The 19,524-nt window shown below is 48.7% G+C and overlaps 1 protein-coding gene across 4 annotated transcripts in view; it reads right to left on the bottom strand.

Moving 5' to 3' along the window:
- Positions 1–9,602: 9,602 nt before the first annotated feature.
- celsr1a (cadherin EGF LAG seven-pass G-type receptor 1a) overlaps positions 9,603–19,524 on the bottom strand; it is a 135,030-nt gene continuing 125,108 nt past the window's right edge. For 2 of the 4 annotated variants that reach the window (XM_046297652.1, XM_046297655.1), the window contains exons 33-37: positions 18,178–18,284; positions 17,846–18,004; positions 17,286–17,543; positions 16,796–17,099; positions 9,603–10,843 (exon numbers count right to left, since the gene is read on the bottom strand). In XM_046297652.1, coding sequence (XP_046153608.1) covers positions 10,813–10,843; positions 16,796–17,099; positions 17,286–17,543; positions 17,846–18,004; positions 18,178–18,284 — 859 coding nt within the window. In that variant the 3' untranslated portion in view covers positions 9,603–10,812. Of the gene's footprint in view, positions 10,874–16,795; positions 17,100–17,285; positions 17,544–17,845; positions 18,005–18,177; positions 18,285–19,524 lie in introns of all 4 variants that reach the window. The other 2 variants (XM_046297656.1, XM_046297653.1) reach the window with 2 other exon arrangements.

Below are 19,524 nucleotides of genomic sequence, written 5' to 3'. Positions count from 1 at the left end.
AAGAGGAAAGCCCTGGACCTATTGAGATGTCTTTAAAAAAAAATAGGTGAAAGAGGGAATTTCGGAAGGTTGACGGTGACCTTAGTGTCGGCATCCATGTTTCTCCTGTCCGTCCACTAGTTAATTTTCTCTGGTGTCAGCTCTCTTTCCAGCTTTGACATAAGGATGGAAGAGACCACTTATAATAGAACAGGTTACCTTCAGAAAGTATTCACACCCATTCACTTTTACCACATTTTGTTGTGTTACAAAGTGGGAATAAAATGGATTTAATTGTCATTCATTTTTGTCAACGATCGATACAAAATACATATTTTTGTTGTTGTTGTTTATTAATGGAAAATAAAACACTAATACTATATATTAGCTATAATTTATTCAACCCCCTGAATCAATTTGTGTTAGAATCACCTTTGGCAGCGACCACAATTGTGAGTCTTTCTGGGTAAGTCTTTAACAGCTTTGCACACATTATTATTTTACAAATTCTTTAAACTCTGTCAAGTTGGTTGTTGGTCATCGCTAGCCAGCCATTTTCAAGTCTTGCCATTGATTTTCAAAACTGTAACTAAGCCACTCAGGAACATTCAATGTCATCTTGGTAAGCTCATGTTGAAATGTTGAATTTGTCTCCCAGCGTCTGTTGGAAATCAAATCACATACAAATGGTTAGCAGATGTTCATGCGAGTGTAGCCAAATGCTTGTGCTTCTAGTTCCGAAAATGCAGTAATATCCAACGAGTAATCTAACCTAACAATTTCACAACAACTACCATATACACACAAGTGTAAAGGGATGAAGAATATGTACATAAAGATATATGAATGACTGATGGTACAAAACGACATAGGCAAGATGCAGTAGATGGTATCGAGTACAGTATATACATATGAGATGAGTAATGTAGGGTATGTAAACCTTATATTAAGTGGCATTGTTTAAAGTGGCTATTGTTACATTTTTTTCATACATTTTTCCATTATTAAAGTGGCTGGAGTTGAGTCAGTGTGTTGGCAGCAGCCACTCAAGGTTAGTGATGGCTGTTTAACAGTCTGATGGCCTTGAGATAGAAGCTGTCTCTCGGTCCCAGCTTTGATGCACCTGTACTGACCTCGCCTTCTGGATGATAGCGGGGTGAACAGGCAGTGTCTCGGGTGATTGTTGTCCTTGATAATCTTTATGGCCTTCCCGTGACATCGGGTGGTGTAGGTGTCCTGGAGGGCAGGTAGTTTGCCCCTGGTGATGCATTGTGCAGACCTCACTACCTTCTGGAGAGCCTTACGGTTGTGGGCAGAGCAGTTGCCATACCAGGCGGTGATACAGCCCGACAGGCTGGCTTGGCTTGCTTTTGGTGACAAGCCAAATTTCTTCAGCCTCCTGAGGTTGGCGCTGCTGCACCTTCTTCACGACGCTGTCTGTGTGGGTGGACCAATTCACTTTGTCCGTGATGTGTACGCAGATGACCTTAAAACTTACTACCTTCTCCACTACTGTCCCGTCCATGTGGATAGGGATGTACCCATAACATGGCCCTTGAATGTTTTGGTACACCTACTGGATAGCTCTTCTTTGTCTACACCCATTCAGCATCATTCACCTTCTTAAGCCTTAGCTCAACCCATCTCTTTAAGTATTCACGTTAGGCCAGGTGTTAAACAGAGTAAGGTCGTGTAGTAAACAACCAAAGATGTCAAGTGTAAAAGTGATGTAGTAGCAAAAATCCACTTTATCGAGTCCAATAAATGACCCGTAATCACCCCAACTAGATTTAATGTTATCTATATTTTTTTAACATTAGGCTATAACTAGAAATGCAAATGGTTTCTACACAGATCCTATACGTAATGTTAGCTAGCGAGCCAGCTAACGTTAGCTAGCCAGCTAACAGTATGCTTTAAACTTGCAATGAAAACAACTTTACAAGCATACCCATAACATGATGTGGTCACCGCCATGCTTGAAATATGAAGTGGTAGGTACTCAGTGATGTGTTGTGTTGGATTTGCTCTAAACATAATGCTTTTGTATTCAGGACAAAAAGTTACATTGTTTTTAAGTATTTCAAACAGTATGCATGTTTTAGAGTATTTTTTTTATCCTGTACAAGCTTCATTCTTCTCACTCTGTCAGGTGCCTTCGTAAATATTCCTCCGGTGTGTTAGAGTGCGCTCTGGGTAATTTGTGAATTCAGAGCGTTGTCTGTTTGCTAATCCAGAACACATACTGGACGCGCTGGCTGAAGAGAACGGTTGATCCAAGCCTTCTGATCTTACAACGGCAGTCAAGCACCCAAGCTAGCTGGCTAATTGACACATTTAACTAGTTCAACTCTATAGATGTTGTAAGGCTCTATACTTTCAGTATAAAGTCATTAACGGAGTTGTACTTGGAGGTTATCAATCTTCAGTAGTGGTTTTATTCATGTTCTGTTTTCTATGTCAGTATAGGCTAACTGGAAGGTTCTGTACCTTTAGTAGTAGTGGGGTCATTTGAAATGCCAATATACAGGATTTCAGATGTTTATTCTCTATTCCAGTGCTGCTTAAAAGGGATAACACTCACCTGGTTGATTTTAAATGGATGGTCAGAGGTACGAGCACTGGAGAATGTATGTAACTAAGTTGCTTTAAAGTACAGAGCATTCGCAAGAACCAGTCTGGTCATTTCGTTGACATTTCCTGGTTTAACAATCTTTCATTTTTATCTGTGGACAAAGAATTCAAACGTAGAACCACTCCACAGCTGGACAATTAACTCCAGTGAAAGAGGTGAAGACTACTTGATGTGTGCTTTTTACAGGCCCGTTTCACCGTTGAATGTTGAATGACAAAGTATTTCCAAAATATTCCTTTGTGACTGTGCACCGGTTTCATCAGAGCAGAAGTGTCTCGTGTGGCCCCCAGGTGGACCATGGGAGAGAGGCAGATGTTATTACTGGAGTTGGATTAGCCAAGTGTGTGAAGAAAGTGCAAGGTAAACTCCGTGTTTGAGCTACTGACAGTGGTCATGGCTGACTGGTGTTCCTACAAAGAATGAGTGTACGAAATGAGAAGTATAATGGTAAAGCAAAGCCCCCCCCCCAAAAAATAAAAGTTTTACGGAAAACTACTTTTTGAGCGGGGAAACAGCTAACTTCCTGCATTTCAAAACATTTTGTCATTAGGCTAAAAGAATGTTGCCGTTTTAAAGCTAATTTCCTGCAATTCTACATATTTTACCATGAGCAGAGAGAAAAATGTACTTTTTATAGCTCATCTCATGCCATTCCTCACAATATGCCATGAGGATGGGGGGGGGGGGGCTAACGAACATTGATTTTAAATCAATTATTGTAGGGGACGAATTGACCTGTTCTGAATATTGGGGGGCACATCCCCCCGTGGCTATTTTTCCTATGAAATTAGGAAATACTTTATTTCAGTTGTACGGAATAATTGTCTCATAGATACATCGCTCCGAGACTGCTCAAAAAGTAGGACAAAGTTGTCCTGATGATAATACCCACCAGAGGGCAAAACATATCTTGAAATACTTCGGTAGCAAGCTTTTAGGGTAACACTATCTTTTAGGGAGCGGAGATGAGGTAATGGTTACAATTGAGATCAGCTGTGCGGATGAATTTAGCACATATTTATGTTTAACAAGAGATCTGCTGGTGATAATTTAGTGGCCATCGATGGTTACAATAGGCCCATAGAGTACTTCACACGCTACAATAAAACAATAAGCTCAACTGGACACCTAAATGAGGCAGTGAATGAACTGAGAAAGCACGCAGGGCATTCTACAGAATAAAAAAGCTAATTCAAATTGAAATTCCTATACAAATTTGGCTAAAACTAATTGAATGTGTCATTGAACCATTTGCATTTTATGCAGCGAGTAGTGGGTTTCCACTTGTAAAACAAGATTTCACCTACATGGAAATCCTAAATGTCCAGAGGAAAACTACAAACAATGTATGCAGGGCAGAACATTTGAAAATCAATTAGCCTATACTATGCCCGGATGTCATCAGAGAGGCTCCCAAGTGGCGCAGTGGTCTAAGGCACTGCATTTCAGTGCTAGAGGTGTCACTACAGACCCTGGTTCGATTCCAGGCTGTATCACAACCGGCTGTTATTGGGAGTCCCATAGGGCAGTGCACAACTGGCCCAGCATGGTTAGGGTCTGGCCGGGGTAGGCCGTCATTGTAAAAATGAATTTGTTCTTAATTAACTGACTTGCCTAGTTAAATAAATAAAAGAGAGGAATAGGCAAAGCGAGAGGATTTACACAACTGTCCGCATGAGACAAACCCTTTTTTGTATGGAGGTCTATGAGAGCGTGTCAAATTAGGGGAGGCGTATTTGATTGAATAGAAGTTTGATAATGTTTAGGCTGTTACAAATGTACTGATATAAGTGGATGCATGTGGCATTTGAGAAAAAGGACTAAAGCTGTGCCTGTTGTTCCACACGAGTATCTGCCCTCTCATTGGCTAGAATGGCCCCACCTGATCTCGCCTGCTTTCAATCAATTGAGGACGTATATTTCCATTGTCAGAGAAGTCACTTGGCTATTTTTCAGAGGTGGGACCAAGTCATTGTTTTACAAGTCACAAGTAAGTCTCAAGTCTTAGCACTCAAGTGCCAAGACAGGCAAGTCCGAGTCAAGTCTCAAGTCAAGACCGACAAGTCAGGTCTCAAGTCCTAAACTGACTTTCGAGTCCTAGACAAGTCATAATGTGCTCTTCACCAAATTTAATACCATTTCATATTTTTAATTTTAACAAGAATAATAGTTAGTATATTAAATTTACACAAATCATGAATGCTTTTAAAAATATCTACAGTATATTTATTTTCCAAATAAGCTTTATCTCCATGGAAATACATGGGTAGCCATGGGAAAGACATCAATATGACAAAAACTAAATATTGTAGTGCTCTCTCTCTCCAGATATACTCTAGAAACCTAAAATAATCCTGCCATAAAGTTACAATCATTTGCTAAAAGGTACATCAAAATAACTGCTACTGAACTTCAAGTAGGCCTACAATTTGAACACTTTCCTGAAAGTCTGTGGAAAAAAATACAGATCCCAAAGATGGGAGATAAAACCTGCACTGCACCACCCCCCTCGACTATCGAGGATCGATATGGGGCGGAATCGGGCGATGTAGGCATGTACACAATCGCCCAATCTTAACACACCCCTGTGTGGGGTTACAGTAGGCTAACGTATGTCAATGGTTTTAGGAACAGCAGCTACCAGTTGTAGCTCAATTTTAGGTGCCAAGATTAGGTGCATCTTTCCAAGGGCTCCGTCTGAATTCACCCACCGACGTTCCTCTGCAGTGTTGCCAACTCCTCAGTATGGAAAGTAGCTATTGGCTGTCCAAAAAGTCGCTAGAAGTCGCTAAATAATGCCATCACCTAATTTGCATAATTGGCCATGTGCATGTAATTGTGATGGATGCTGTAGGAGAGAGGATTAACGTCGTGGGAGAGACAAAAAGTGAGTAAAAAACACCCTAAATATGTTTAGAACAACAAATGAACTTTCTTATGTCAATTATTGTTTTTTTAATTGTCACAATTCCAGCCCTCCTTGATTGGGGGCTTGAGACCAGCAAAAGTGACCCAAACCAGAGTTTTTGGCAGAGTTACTTATTTTTTTATTATTTGTATTAAAACATTTTTAGTTTAGTTTTCTTAATTTGGTTTGGTTTTTACCCTTATGGTCCACTTAGGAGCCTACCACATGTCACAGTAAAACATTAACATTTTTAACCATAACATTTTTTTGTATACAATCTAAATGGACCAAAAAGAGACAATAGAAAAAACTGTCAGTGGCAATGTGAGAAAATTATGATAACCTAGTCTGGCCCTGATTCAGGTTAAAAAAATTTTTTTAATGTAAGCCAGGGCGGGATCTGCCAGCGGCTGCTTCCCACATGCACGATTAATTTGCAGTCTGAGGAGGGGTGAACATCTCCTGCTCTGACTGCAGCTGGGAGGGACAGCTGCTCGAGGACTGGGCTGCCTGTGAGTGCTTTGGGACATGGGTGGGGCCCACGGCAGCACCCGCTGCTCGTTGAGAAGAGTAAGAACGATACGTGCTTTCGCGTCAGTCTCCAATAACACCAGAAAAAGTCGCTAGATTTGTCGCTAGTCTCTTTTTTGAAAATGTGTCGCTAGAGGGGTCTGAATACTCACTAAATATAGCGACAAAGTCGCTAAGTTGGCAACACTGTAGTCCTCTAAACTGCCATGCGCATTTTTTCTCTGCTGGCACAATTTGATTGGCTGCTGTCCGATTCAAACTGTAATCTGTTAAATTAAGAGTTTTTTTAAATAGCATTATTTTTCATATTTGGGCTTGGGGAGGGTATCAAGTCCGTTCAAGTCAAAAGGCCCAAATCCAAGTTAAGTCACGAGTCATTGGTGTTAAAGTCAAAGTTGAGTTGCAAGTCTTTTTGATTTTGTCAAGTCGAGTCTAAAATCATCATATTTGCAACTCGAGTCCAAGGCATGCGACTCCAGTCCACACATCTGTTATTTTGTCAATATCACAGATCATCTTTGACGTCGTTTTTTCATCTAGTAGAATTCACCGCACACGAGTGAGGAAGAAAATAGTTTTTCACACCCATATGTGTGTGTTCGACAACAGCTGATAATCCGAATAATGTACGAATAACGGGGAACAAGCGCAATTTGGGCATTCGATGGGCCCGTTCTTCTGCCCTAGCGTTGAAGACGCAAACCAAGTATTACTACGCCTGGATAAGTATTTTACGTTTCAGTTTACCACATATGTTGTAGCAATCTGTCAATCGATGATATATTGCACATTCAATTGGCACGTTCCTCTGCCCAGGCATTGGTGACTCACACCAGATCTTGCATCGCCTGAATATGTATTTTACGTATCCGTTTATCACATATTTTATAGCAAACTTGTCAGTCGATGATGTGGCATGCAACCATTGGTTTATGCACGCAATGTCTGAGCAGAGGAAAGTGACTAATTACGCCTTCTCAAAAGGATGAGTAGTATGTTGATATTAGTTGCTTACTGTATAATGTTTTGCTAAATAGTACCCTCCATGTGCACAAAAAGTGTATTTCTCTCAAATTTTGAGCACAAATTTGTTTACATCCCTGTTAGTGAGCATTTTCTCCTTTGCCAAGATAATTCATCCACCTGACAGGTGTGGCATATCAAGAAGCGGATTAAACAGCATGATCATTACACACAGGTGCACCTTGTGCTTGGAACAATAAGGTCACTCTAAAATGTCAATGTTGTGAACAGTGTCCCATGATGGATGTTGGGTTATGGTATGGGCTGGCATAAGCTATGGACAAGGAACACAATTGCATTTTATAGATGTCAATTGAATGCACAGAGATACATTGCCGAGATCCTGAGGCCCATTGTTGTGCCATTCATCCACCGCCATCAACTCAGGTCCCATCTGTACACAATTCCTGGAAGCTCATCTGTACACAATTCCTGGAAGCTCATCTGTACACAATTCCTGGAAGCTGAACATGTCCCAGTTCTTCCATGGCCTGCATGCTCACCAACCAGTGAGCATGTTTGGGATGCTCTGGATCGACATGTACGACAGCTTATTCCAGTTCCCGCCAGTATCCAACAACTTTGCACACAGCCATTGACGAGTGGGACAACATTCCACAGACCAGAATCAACTGCCTGATCAACTCCATGCGAAGGCGATGTCGCGCTGGAGCTGAAATACCCAAAGCTGAAAAGGGCGAGGCGCTTGCCTTGGAATTCAGGTCTGAAATGTGGATAATTCTGCCTGCTTTTTAGGTTGGTTATAAAGTACACGAACAGAATGTGTGATGTCAAATGTCTAATAAAACACATGGCTTTACTTTAAAGAGGCAATCAGCAATTGAAACCAACAACACATGGTTTCCCAGCCTGTTTCAGTAAAAATGTAACCACTCAAAATCATATACAGAGCTACGAATGCAAAGACTGACCATCTATGGTATCGACATCATAGTTTTAACCATGGCATGAGGCTATACAGTCAGTGTTTGTTTAAATTTACAATGTTTATAAACATTGGAGAAAAACAAGCGTATATTTTGGGTTCTCGTGGAGTGTGACAGTTGAACTAAGCTCATGAGGCATTTATAAGTTATATTCTTCAAGAATCAATGCGTACATATCATTAACTCACAGGTGTATTTGGCAACTGTAAATGCCCCTTTAAAGGGTGCTGTGAGTGTCACCATTTAGGCCAGGGGGTTTCCCTGACCTCCTCACTTGGTAAGGAACAACTCTGGGTCATAGTTAAAAGTCTATATAACTAGGAACCCGTTGTTTTCTTTCTGGGTCAGGGCCCGTTTTCACAAGGTGTCTCAGAGCAGGAGTGCTGATCTAGGCTCAGGTTCTCCCCGTCCTCTGAAGCTAAGCAGGGTTGGTCCTGGTCGGTCCCTGGATGGGAGACCAGATGCTGCTGGAAGTGGTGTTGGAGGGCCAGTAGGAGGCACTCTTTCCTCTGGTAATATTTTTTATAATGCCCCAGTTCAGTGATTGGGGACATTTCCATGTGTGGGGTGCCACCTTTCGGATGAGACGTTAAACAGGTGTCCTGTCTCTCTGTGGTCACTAAAAATAAAGATCCCATGGCATTTATCGTAAGAGTAAGAGTGTTAACCCCGGTGTCCTGGCTAAATTCCCAATCTGGCCCTCATACCATCATGGCCACATAATCATCCCCAGCTTCTCCTAATTAATCTCCACTCCCCTGTAACTATTCCCCAGGTCATTGGTAAATGAGAAAGTGTTCTCAGTCAACTTACCTGGTCAAATAAAATCCATATAACCCATTATGATATAAAATACAAAACTGATCCAAGATCAGCTATCCTAAGACGCTTTGTGAATACAGGGTCTGGTCTCAATCAGGACACATTCCTGCTCCTCCTCCTTGTCATCATCAATACTCATTGCTTAAACCTCAGGTCACCTACTCCATAAACTTTGAGCCATTTGTCAGAGAACGACTAAGAAAGTGTGATAAAATACCTAAACCCTTTATCAGGGTGTCAGGAAAAACTCAACGCACTTCAGAAATGTCTCTTCTATTACACACTGACTTTGCCCCTGTCAAGTGGATAACACAGTGTGTGTGTGTGTGTGTGTGTGTGTGAGAGAGAGAAAGTACGGTACCCCGGAAGGGTCACACACAGCAGGACCGGTAAGCACCATTGTTTCATAAAGGATTAGCCCTGGACCTCAGTCACTGTCTGGACTTTGGACCCCACAGCAGACAGTCCATCAGCCAGCCAGACATACACTCCCAGTTGTGCCTGGCACAGGACAGTATCAAGGTGTAAAGAGACAATACATTCCTTGGACAGTGTAATGATATACAGGGAGTCAATGAAGACATAGCTACACTAGCTTTTTAAGGAACAAAAATTCCATTCAAAGTACATCTCTTTTCTTTCCTCCGTTACCTCGTTCACAGTTATCCTCATTTCACCGTTTTATCTCCCTCAAGGGTATTTCTTTTCTTTTTTTTTTGTAATGTGTCTGAGGTCGGAATTCAGACGGCTTAAAAAGAAAAATCAACATGTCCTCTTTAATTTTACAGTTACAATCATCATTTTTTCCCCCAGTGTCTTGAAACCATAAAAATAAATATACATATGTTACAAAACAATTCCAGTGTCTTTGATCATACAAAAAAAAAAGACATTTTGTACAGTGCCGATCACATGATAGGAAGTGCTGTAAAGGTGTTACTTATGTAGTGGTTAGCTTGACATTAGAGACTCCATACCATATATGTATGGTATGGTAAAGTGGTTCTTTACCTACTTTGGTAAGCAGAATAATGGGTGTGTGCAGCTGACCTGTGTTCAAATGTTTTCTTTAAATACTAAAAAAACATTTTTTTTTTTTGGGGGTGGGGGCATTGGGATGGGTATGGTTTGCACAGTGATAAGGCACAGGTTTGCTAGTCTGAGCCACAGAAGAACATGTCCTATAAACAGAGTGTGATTTCTCCACAATCAGAAAGGGATTCTAGAATTGTTGTTTTTACAAAAGCATTTTCTTTTCAATTTACAAACATGTATTTTTGCCTCTCATCCATGATGACACAGTTCAAATACAAAATATAGATTTTTTTGTTGTTGAAATATCTACATATTAATTACACTCTAAACACACTGGGTGAAAGGCTATAATTCCTCTTTCTATGAGTAGCTTGGAGGAACAGGGCACATGGTACGTCTCTGAGTTTCTCCTGAACTTCCTGTTGGCCTCTATGGGACTTGTAGTCTTAGAAGTCTTTCTCTGGACTACAACTGACTGTACCAGCACACAGTGGTCATATATCCATGTCTGTATCAGCCCTGAGGCTCTCGAGTCTATGTCCAACCAATGCGAGCCACTCATTCTGGGGGATGGACTCTTTCTTCACCTCCTCTTTAGTGGTTTGGCACAGGAGGTTCCATTAGTCCTGTAGGTAGGACCTCCTCCTTTACTTGGTTTAGTCTGACACATACATTCCCTTGTCTTTAGTTCGGCAGGTGTGGCTCTGAAGGAATACTGCTCTCCTTAGGAGATGAAGGTGAGAGGTCAAGGGTGAGAGGTCACTTCTCCATTGCACATAGGCATGAAGCCTTCTCTTTTTCTTTATGCCTATCCTTTTCCCACCTCTTTTCTCCTTTACTCTCTTGTTTTCTCCTCTTTTCCTTTTCATTGTCCTTTCTTCTCTTCTTCCTTTACTCTCCTCTACTCCAGAGAGAGGTCATCTTTGCTCCTCTCATAAGGGCAGAGAGACTCTGGTTTTCCTGCTGGGTCAGATTGAAGTTTCATTACTGCCGCTGTTCCGGGGAGAGAGAGAAAGGGATGGAGGGAAGGATAGAGGGAGGGGAGGGATGGAGGGAAGGATAGAGGGAGGGGAGGGAAGGATAGAGGGAGGAGAGGGAGGGAGGGAAGGATAGAGGGAGGAGAGGGAGGGAGGGAAGGATAGAGGGAGGGGAGGGAGGGAGGGAAGGATAGAGGGAGGGGAGGGAGGGAAGGATAGAGGGAGGGAGGGAGGGAAGGGAGGGAGGGAGGGAGGGAGGGAGGGAGGGAGGGAGGGGAAGGATAGAGGGAGGGAGGGAAGGGAGGGAGGGAGGGAGGGAGGGATAGAGGGAGGGGAGGGAGGGAGGGAGGATAGAGGGAGGGGAGGGAGGGAGGGAAGGATAGAGGGAGGGGAGGGATGGAGGGAAGGATAGAGGGAGGGAAGGATAGAGGGAGAGGAGAAGGATAGAGGGAGGGAAGGATAGAGGGAGGGAAGGATAGAGGGAGGGAAGGATAGAGGGAGGGAGGGATGGAGAAGGATAGAGGGAGGGGAGGGATGGAGGGAAGGATAGAGGGAGGGAGGGAAGGATAGAGGGAGGGGAGGGATGGAGGGAAGGATAGAGGGAGGGGAGGGATGGATAGAGGGAGGAGGGGAAGGATAGAGGGAGGAAGGAGGGGAGGGAGGGAGAGAAGGATAGAGGGAGGGGAGGGAGAGAAGGATAGAGGGAGGGGAGGGAGGGAGGGAAGGATAGAGGAGGGGAGGGAGGGAGGGAGGGAAGGATAGAAGGAGGGGAGGGAGGGAGGGAGGGAAGGATAGAGGGAGGGGAGGGATGGAGGGAAGGATAGAGGGAGGGGAGGGATGGAGGGAAGGATAGAGGGAGGGATGGAAGGATAGAGGGAGGGGAGGGATGGAGGGAAGGATAGAGGGAGGGGAGGATGAGTGAAGGATAGAGGGAGGGGAGGGATGGAGGGAAGGATAGAGGGAGGGGAGGGAGGGATGGAGAAGGATAGAGGGAGGGAGGGAAGGATAGAGGGAGGGGAGGGATGGAGGGAAGGATAGAGGGAGGGGAGGGATGGAGGGAAGGATAGAGGGAGGGGAGGGATGGAGGGAAGGATAGAGGGAGGGGAGGGATGGAGGGAAGGATAGAGGGAGGGGAGGGAAGGATAGAGGGAGGGGAGGGGAGGGAGGAGAGAAAGGATAGAGGGAGGGGAGGGAGAGAAGGATAGAGGGAGGGGAGGGAGAGAAGGATAGAGGGAGGGGAGGGAGAGAAGGATAGAGGGAGGGGAGGGAGGAGAGAAGGATAGAGGGAGGGGAGGGATGAGAAGGATAGAGGGAGGGGAGGGATGGAGGAAGGATAAAGGGAGGGGAGGGATGGAGGAAGGATAGAGGGAGGGGAGGGATGGAGGAAGGATAGAGGGAGGGGAGGGATGGAGGAAGGATAGAGGGAGGGGATGGAGGAAGGATAGAGGGAGGGGATGGAGGAAGGATAGAGGGAGGGGATGGAGGAAGGATAGAGGGAGGGGAGGGGAGGAAGGATAGAGGGAGGGGAGGGGAGGAAGGATAGAGGGAGGGGGGGGGAGGAAGGATAGAGGGAGGGGAGGGAGGAAGGATAGAGGGAGGGGAGGGAGGGAAGGATAGAGGGAGGGGGAGGGAGGGAAGGATAGAGGGAGGGGAGGGATGGAGGGAAGGATAGAGGGAGGGGAGGGATGGATAGAGGGAGGGGAGGGAAGGATAGAGGGGAGGGGGGAGGGAGGAAGGATAGAGGGAGGGAGGGAGGGAAGGATAGAGGGAGGGGAGGGAGAGAAGGATAGAGGGAGGGGAGGGAGAGAATGATAGTGGGAGGGGAGGGAGAGAATGATAGAGGGATGGAGGAAGGATAGAGGGAGGGGAGGGATGGAGGGAGGGGAGGGATGGAGGAAGGATAGAGGGAGGGGATGGAGGAAGGATAGAGGGAGGGGAGGGAGGGAGGGAAGGATAGAGGGAGGGGAGGGTGGGGGGAAGGATAGAGGGAGGGGAGGGTGGGGGGAAGGATAGAGGGAGGGGAGGGTGGGGGGGAAGGATAGAGGGAGGGGAGGGTGGGGGAAGAATAGAGGGAGGGGAGGGAGGGAAGAATAGAGGGAGGGGAGGGAGGGAAGAATAGAGGGAGGGGAGGGAGGGAAGGATAGAGGGGGGGGGAGGGAGGGAAGGATAGAGGGAGGGGAGGGAGGGAGAGAAGGATAGAGGGAGGGGGGAGGGAGGGAGAGAAGGATAGAGGGAGGGGAGGGAGGGAAGGATAGAGGGAGGGAAGGATAGAGGGAGGGAAGGAGGGGAGGGAGGGAAAGATAGAGGGAGGGGAGGGAGGGAAGGATAGAGGGAGGAGAGGGAGGGAGGGAAGGATAGAGGGAGGGAAGGATAGGGGAGGGAAGGATAGAGGGAGGGGAGGGAGGGAAAGATAGAGGGAGGGGAGGGAGGGAAGGATAGATAGAGGGAGGGGAGGGAGGGAGGGAAGGATAGAGGGAGGGAGGGAAGGATAGAGGGAGGGGGAGGGAAGGATAGAGGGAGGGGAGGGGAAGGATAGAGGGAGGGGAGGGAGGGAGGGAAGGATAGAGGGAGGGGAGGGAGAGAAGGATAGAGGGAGGGGAGGGAGAGAGGATAGAGGGAGGGGAGGGAGAGAAGGATAGAGGGATGGAGGAAGGATAGAGGGAGGGGAGGGATGGAGGAAGGATAGAGGGAGGAGAGGGATGGAGGAAGGATAGAGGGAGGGGATGGAGGAAGGATAGAGGGAGGGGAGGGAGGGAAGGATAGAGGGAGGGGAGGGAGGGAGGGAAGGATAGAGGGAGGGGAGGGAGGGAGGGAAGGATAGAGGGAGGGGAGGGAGGGAGGGAAGGATAGAGGGAGGGGAGGGAGGGAAGGATAGAGGGAGGGGAGGGAGGGAGGGAAGGATAGAGGGAGGGGAGGGTGGGGGGAAGGATAGAGGGAGGGGAGGGTGGGAAGGATAGAGGGAGGGGAGGGTGGGAGGGAAGGATAGAGGGAGGGGAGGGAGGGAAGAATAGAGGGAGGGGAGGGAGGGAGGGAAGGATAGAGGGGGGAGGGGAGGGAGGGAAGGATAGAGGGAGGGGGGAGGGAAGGATAGAGGGAGGGGAGGGAGAGAAGGATAGAGGGAGGGGAGGGAGGGAGAGAAGGATAGAGGGAGGGGAGGGAGGGAGAAGGATAGAGGGAGGGGGAGGGAAGGATAGAGGGAGGGGATGGAGGAAGGATAGAGGGAGGGAGGGAGGGAGGGAGGGAGGGAAGGATAGAGGGAGGGGAGGGAGGGAAGGAGGGAAGGAGAGGGAGGGGAGGGAGGGAAGGATAGAGGGAGGGGAGGGGAGGAAGGATAAAGGGACGGGAGGGAGGGAGGGAAGGATAGAGGGACGGGAGGGAGGGGAGGGAGGGAGGGAATGATAGAGGGAGGGGAGGGAGGGAAAGATAGAGGGAGGGGAGGGAGGAGGGGAGGGATGGAGGGAAGGATAGAGGGAGGGGAGGGAGGGAGAGAAGGATAGAGGGAGGGGAGGGAGGGAAGGATAGAGGGAGGGGATGGAGGAAGGATAGAGGGAGGGGAGGGAGGGAGGGAGGGATGGAGGGAAGGATAGAGGGAGGGGAGGGAGGGAGGGAGGGGAGGAGGGAGGGAGGGAGGGAGGGATGGAAGGATAGAGGGAGGGAGGGAGGGAAGGATAGAGGGAGGGAGGGAGGGAAGGATAGAGGGAGGGGAGGGAGGGAAGGAGGGAAGGAGAGGGAGGGGAGGGAGGGAAGGATAGAGGGAGGGGGAGGGAAGGATAAAGGGACGGGGGGAGGGAGGGAAGGATAGAGGGACGGGAGGGAGGAGGGAGGGAGGGAATGATAGAGGGAGGGGAGGGAGGGAAAGATAGAGGGAGGGGAGGGAGGGAAGGATAGAGGGAGGGAAGGATAGAGGGAGGGAAGGATAGGGGGAGGGAAGGATAGAGGGAGGGGAGGGAAGGATAGAGGGAGGGGAGGGAAGGATAGAGGGAGGGGAGGGGAAGGATAGAGGGAGGGGAGGGGGGAGGGAAGGATAGAGGGAGGGGAGGGAGAGAAGGATAGAGGGAGGGGAGGGAGAGAAGGATAGAGGGAGGGGAGGGAGAGAAGGATAGAGGGATGGAGGAAGGATAGAGGGAGGGGAGGGATGGAGGAAGGATAGAGGGAGGGGATGGAGGAAGGATAGAGGGAGGGGAGGGAGGGAAGGATAGAGGGAGGGGAGGGAGGGAGGGAAGGATAGAGGGAGGGGAGGGAGGGGGAGGGAGGGAGGGAAGGATAGAGGGAGGGGAGGGGGGGGGGGGAAGGATAGAGGGAGGGGAGGGAGGGGGGAAGGATAGAGGGAGGGGAGGGAGGGAAGGATAGAGGGAGGGGAGGGAGGGAGGGAAGGATAGAGGGAGGGGAGGGTGGGGGGAAGGATAGAGGGAGGGGAGGGTGGGAAGGATAGAGGGAGGGGAGGGTGGGGGGGAAGGATAGAGGGAGGGGAGGGAGGGAAGAATAGAGGGAGGGGAGGGAGGGAGGGAAGGATAGAGGGAGGGGAGGGAGGGAAGGATAGAGGGAGGGGAGGGAGGGAAGGATAGAGGGAGGGGAGGGAGAGAAGGATAGAGGGAGGGGAGGGAGGGAGAGAAGGATAGAGGGAGGGGAGGGAGGGAGAGAAGGATAGAGGGAGGGGAGGAGGGAAGGATAGAGGGAGGGGATGGAGGAAGGATAGAGGGAGGGGAGGGAGGGAGGGGAGGGAGGGACGGATAGAGGGAGGGGAGGGAGGGACGGATAGAGGGGGGGAGGGAGGGAAGGATAGAGGGAGGGGAGGGAGGGAGAGAAGGATAGAGGGAGGGGAGGGAGGGAGAGAAGGATAGAGGGAGGGGAGGGAGGGAAGGATAGAGGGAGGGGATGGAGGAAGGATAGAGGGAGGGGAGGGAGGGAGGGAGGGAGGGATGGAGGGAAGGATAGAGGGAGGGGAGGGAGGGAGGGAGGGAGGGGAGGGATGGAAGGATAGAGGGAGGGGAGGGAGGGAAGGATAGAGGGAGGGAGGGAGGGAAGGATAGAGGGAGGGGAGGGAGGGAAGGAGGGAAGGAGAGGGAGGGAGGGAAGGATAGAGGGAGGGGAGGGAAGGATAAGGGACGGGAGGGAGGGAGGGAAGGATAGAGGGACGGGAGGGAGGGAGGGAGGGAATGATAGAGGGAGGGGAGGGAGGGAAAGATAGAGGGAGGGGAGGGAGGGAAGGATAGAGGGAGGGAAGGATAGAGGGAGGGAAGGATAGAGGGAGGGAAGGATAGAGGGAGGGAAGGATAGAGGGAGGGGAGGGAGGGAGGGAAAGATAGAGGGAGGGGAGGGAGGGAAGGATAGAGGGAGGGGAGGGAGGGAAGGATAGAGGGAGGAGAGGGAGGGAGGGAAGGATAGAGGGAGGGAAGGATAAAGGGAGGGAAGGATAAAGGGAGGGGAGGGAGGGAAAAATAGAGGGAGGGGAGGGAAGGATGGAGGGAAGGATAGAGGGAGGGGAGGATAGAGGGAGGGGAGGGAAGGATTGAGGGAGGGAGGGAAGGATAGAGGGAGTGAGGGGAGGATAGAGGGAGGGGAGACATGCTGGGTTAGATGTGTGCAGGTAGGGATGCAGGCTAACACCACTAGACAGTGTACAACCACGTGCAGCATTCATATGTGGGATGGGAACTTTCATTCATACTGTACATATAGACAATAGCGAAATATGTCCTCGTGTAAAAACTTCACCTAATACATGCAGGTCAGCAGATACATGTCATTAAAGTGTCGATAATGAAATACCATTCAGAAGCAATCTGATATAAAAAACTAATCTTCATCCTTCACTATTTAGGCAAAAAGGAATCATTCATTACTTTACGCTGAGTGACACTACATTGTCTGTTCCATTGAAAAACACCACACACAAGAATTACACTATGGCATCATCATCACACGACTACCCACTCACTCCGAGTCTGATTCGTGGCCTCCGTTGGTCGTCATCGCCTTCATGCTCATAGCCACGCCCCCATTCTGTGGTACTTGTGGCCGTGGGGCAAGCGGCGGCTTGATGATTGCGCTGTTGCCCACAGATACAGGGTGCACCCCGTCGTTGGAGGCCACGGAGGGGGTCTTGGACGGAGGGATGATGGGTGGAGGGATGGAGGAAGAGATGGTGGGAGGGTTGTAGTCACTCAGCTTCTCTCGCAGTCGGTTCTTCATGTTCTTGTCGGTCAAGGGAGGAGGGTACGTGATCTTGTTCTTCAGGATGCCTGAGATGGAAAAATACAGAATCTTCTGACATTTGTTTTAGGTGTAATAACAAAGCTTTCACAAATCCATGAAGACTCAGTCACAGGGCCAATGTAGTGTATGCTTGGATGAATGATTGAATGAACAAACCAACCCACCAACAAAAAAAGAAACAAATAAAAGATGAAATTGTCTACATCTCTCACCCTTCTTGGGCTCAGGCTGGTGGGGGCCCAGGCTGGGAGGCCCATTGGAGGACAGACTGAGAGGTCCATTCTCCCTAGTGGGGGTCTCCCTGTCCTGGGGTGTCTCTCCTACGTGGTTGTGTTTGTTCTCCTGGTGCAGCTCCACGTTCACCTTGGTCTCCACCCTCAGACGTTCTGCACCCCCAGGATCCTCGCTGTCACTGGCTATCATCGCCTCCTTGGGCCAGTGAGGCCTCACATGATTGGACACTGCTTCCACTGGGGTCAGAGGAAGAAGAAACATGAGCCAATCATTATTTTGGTTGTAGGTAGTACCTACCACACCACAGCACAATAATAAATCATGTTGATAACACTGTTGAGAACACGGTATAATGCACTATAATCCAGCTCTAATTCTAATACTTGTGTCATCTTATCAGTGAGTCATTAAGAATGAATAAAAAGCTAAATGAGAGAAACTGCAGTGCTTTCTGAGCAGTGAGACCATGGACGTTCCGGGTAACTGATAGGTTCCCGGTTAGGGTGAGGGGTGTTTTGGATGAGAAATGGACGGCTACCTTTGATGCTGGACCCTTTAGGTGTGCTGTGTAGAGGCGGTCTCTCGTTGTTCCACTTGGGCTTGATGTCCATGTCATCATCTTCACTGTCCGAAGAGTGAGACGAGGCAAAGGACGAGCTGTGTTCGTCTACAGACAACTCACTGTCCGAGTCCGAGTCTGAGAGAGAGAGAAAAAAGAGAGGCAGACCAAAAGGCAAAAGGGAGAGAAAGAGCAACACTTGAACACAGTATGCAGACACACAGCTCACTGCTGTGAAGACGACACAGCATCTCCATCAACTCTTCTAACAAGGACAGTTTGACGGAGTTTTGAATCAGATCACGGCTTACCGTCTCCTCCTTTAGCGCCGTTCCTGTGGAACAGAGGTCCGTCCAGGTCAGTGTGTCCTGCTTTAGCTGTCCCTGACGATACACTGTGCTTCTGGCCAGAGTCACCCCTACATCAGAGAGCAGGCCAAACACAGGTTAGTTACACAGCTGGGTGGAATCACCTTGGAGCCTTTCAACTTACTGTAGAGCTGCAGAAGAACTGATGACGAAATTCATTTTTTTATTCTACTTTATACCCCTTTTTCCTCCCCAATTTCGTGATATTCAAATTGGTAGTTACAGTCTTGTCCCATCGCTGCAACTCCCGTAGGGACTTGGGAGAGACGAAGGCCGAAACACGACCCTGCCAAGCCGCACTGCTTAGTGACGCACTGCTCGCTTAACCCAGAAGCCAGCCGCACCAATGTGTCGGGGGAAACACCGTACACCTGGCGACCGTGTCCGCGTGCACTGCGCCCCAGCCCGCCACAGGAACACGATGGGAAAAGGACTTCCTTGCCGGCCAAACCCTCCCCTAACACGGACGACCCTGGGCCAATTGTGCGCCGCCTCATGGGTCTCCCAGTCGCGGCCGGCTGCGATACAGCCCAGGATGGAACCCTGGTCTGTAGTGATGCCTCTAGCACTGCGATGCAGGGCCTTAGCCCGTTGGGCCACTCGGGAGGCCATGATGACGAACTTCACCTGGGCATTGGATAACGTGGAATCCCCCCCCCCCCGTTTTCTCTCTTTTCCCTGAACATAATGCTAGAGTCATACCTTTTCCAAACTCCTATAGATTGAGACATTAGCCAGAGGGCCTACAACAATATTGTACTGTAGCTAACGTGTCTGAAGCCTTCTGATCTAAGAGTTAGGCTTGCTGGGGCTGGAGCCTAGCTGACTGCCAGAGGCCAGCTGTGTGTGTCTGAAATATTCTACCAGGTACTGTATATACCTCCCTCCTCCAGCCAGTCACTCCTCACCTGCTGGGCGTAGCACTAGTTGACCTGTGTGTGTGTGCTTGTGTGTGTGTGTGTGTGTGTGTGTGTGTGTGTGTGTGTGTGTGTGTGTGTGTGTGTGTGTGTGTGTGTGTGTGTGTGTGTGTGTGTGTGTGTGTGTGTGTGTGTGTGTGTGTGTGTGTGTGTGTGTGTGTGTGTGTGTGTGTGTGTGTGTGTGTGTGTGTGTGTGTGTGTGTGTGTGTGTGTGTGTGTGTGTGTGTGTGTGAGCTTGTGTGTGTGACTGTAAGTCGCTCTGGATAAGAGCGTCTGCTAAATGACTTAAATGTAAATGTAATGTAATGTGTGTGTGTGCTTGTGTGTGTGTGTGCTTGTGTGTGTGCTTGTGTGTGTGTTTGTGTGTGTGTGC

This window comes from Oncorhynchus gorbuscha, linkage group LG14, assembly GCF_021184085.1.
Source record: "Oncorhynchus gorbuscha isolate QuinsamMale2020 ecotype Even-year linkage group LG14, OgorEven_v1.0, whole genome shotgun sequence".
NCBI lineage: Eukaryota > Metazoa > Chordata > Actinopteri > Salmoniformes > Salmonidae > Oncorhynchus > Oncorhynchus gorbuscha.
The sequence above is the reverse complement of the archived record's forward strand: the minus strand, read 5'-3'. Positions and strand labels throughout refer to the sequence as shown.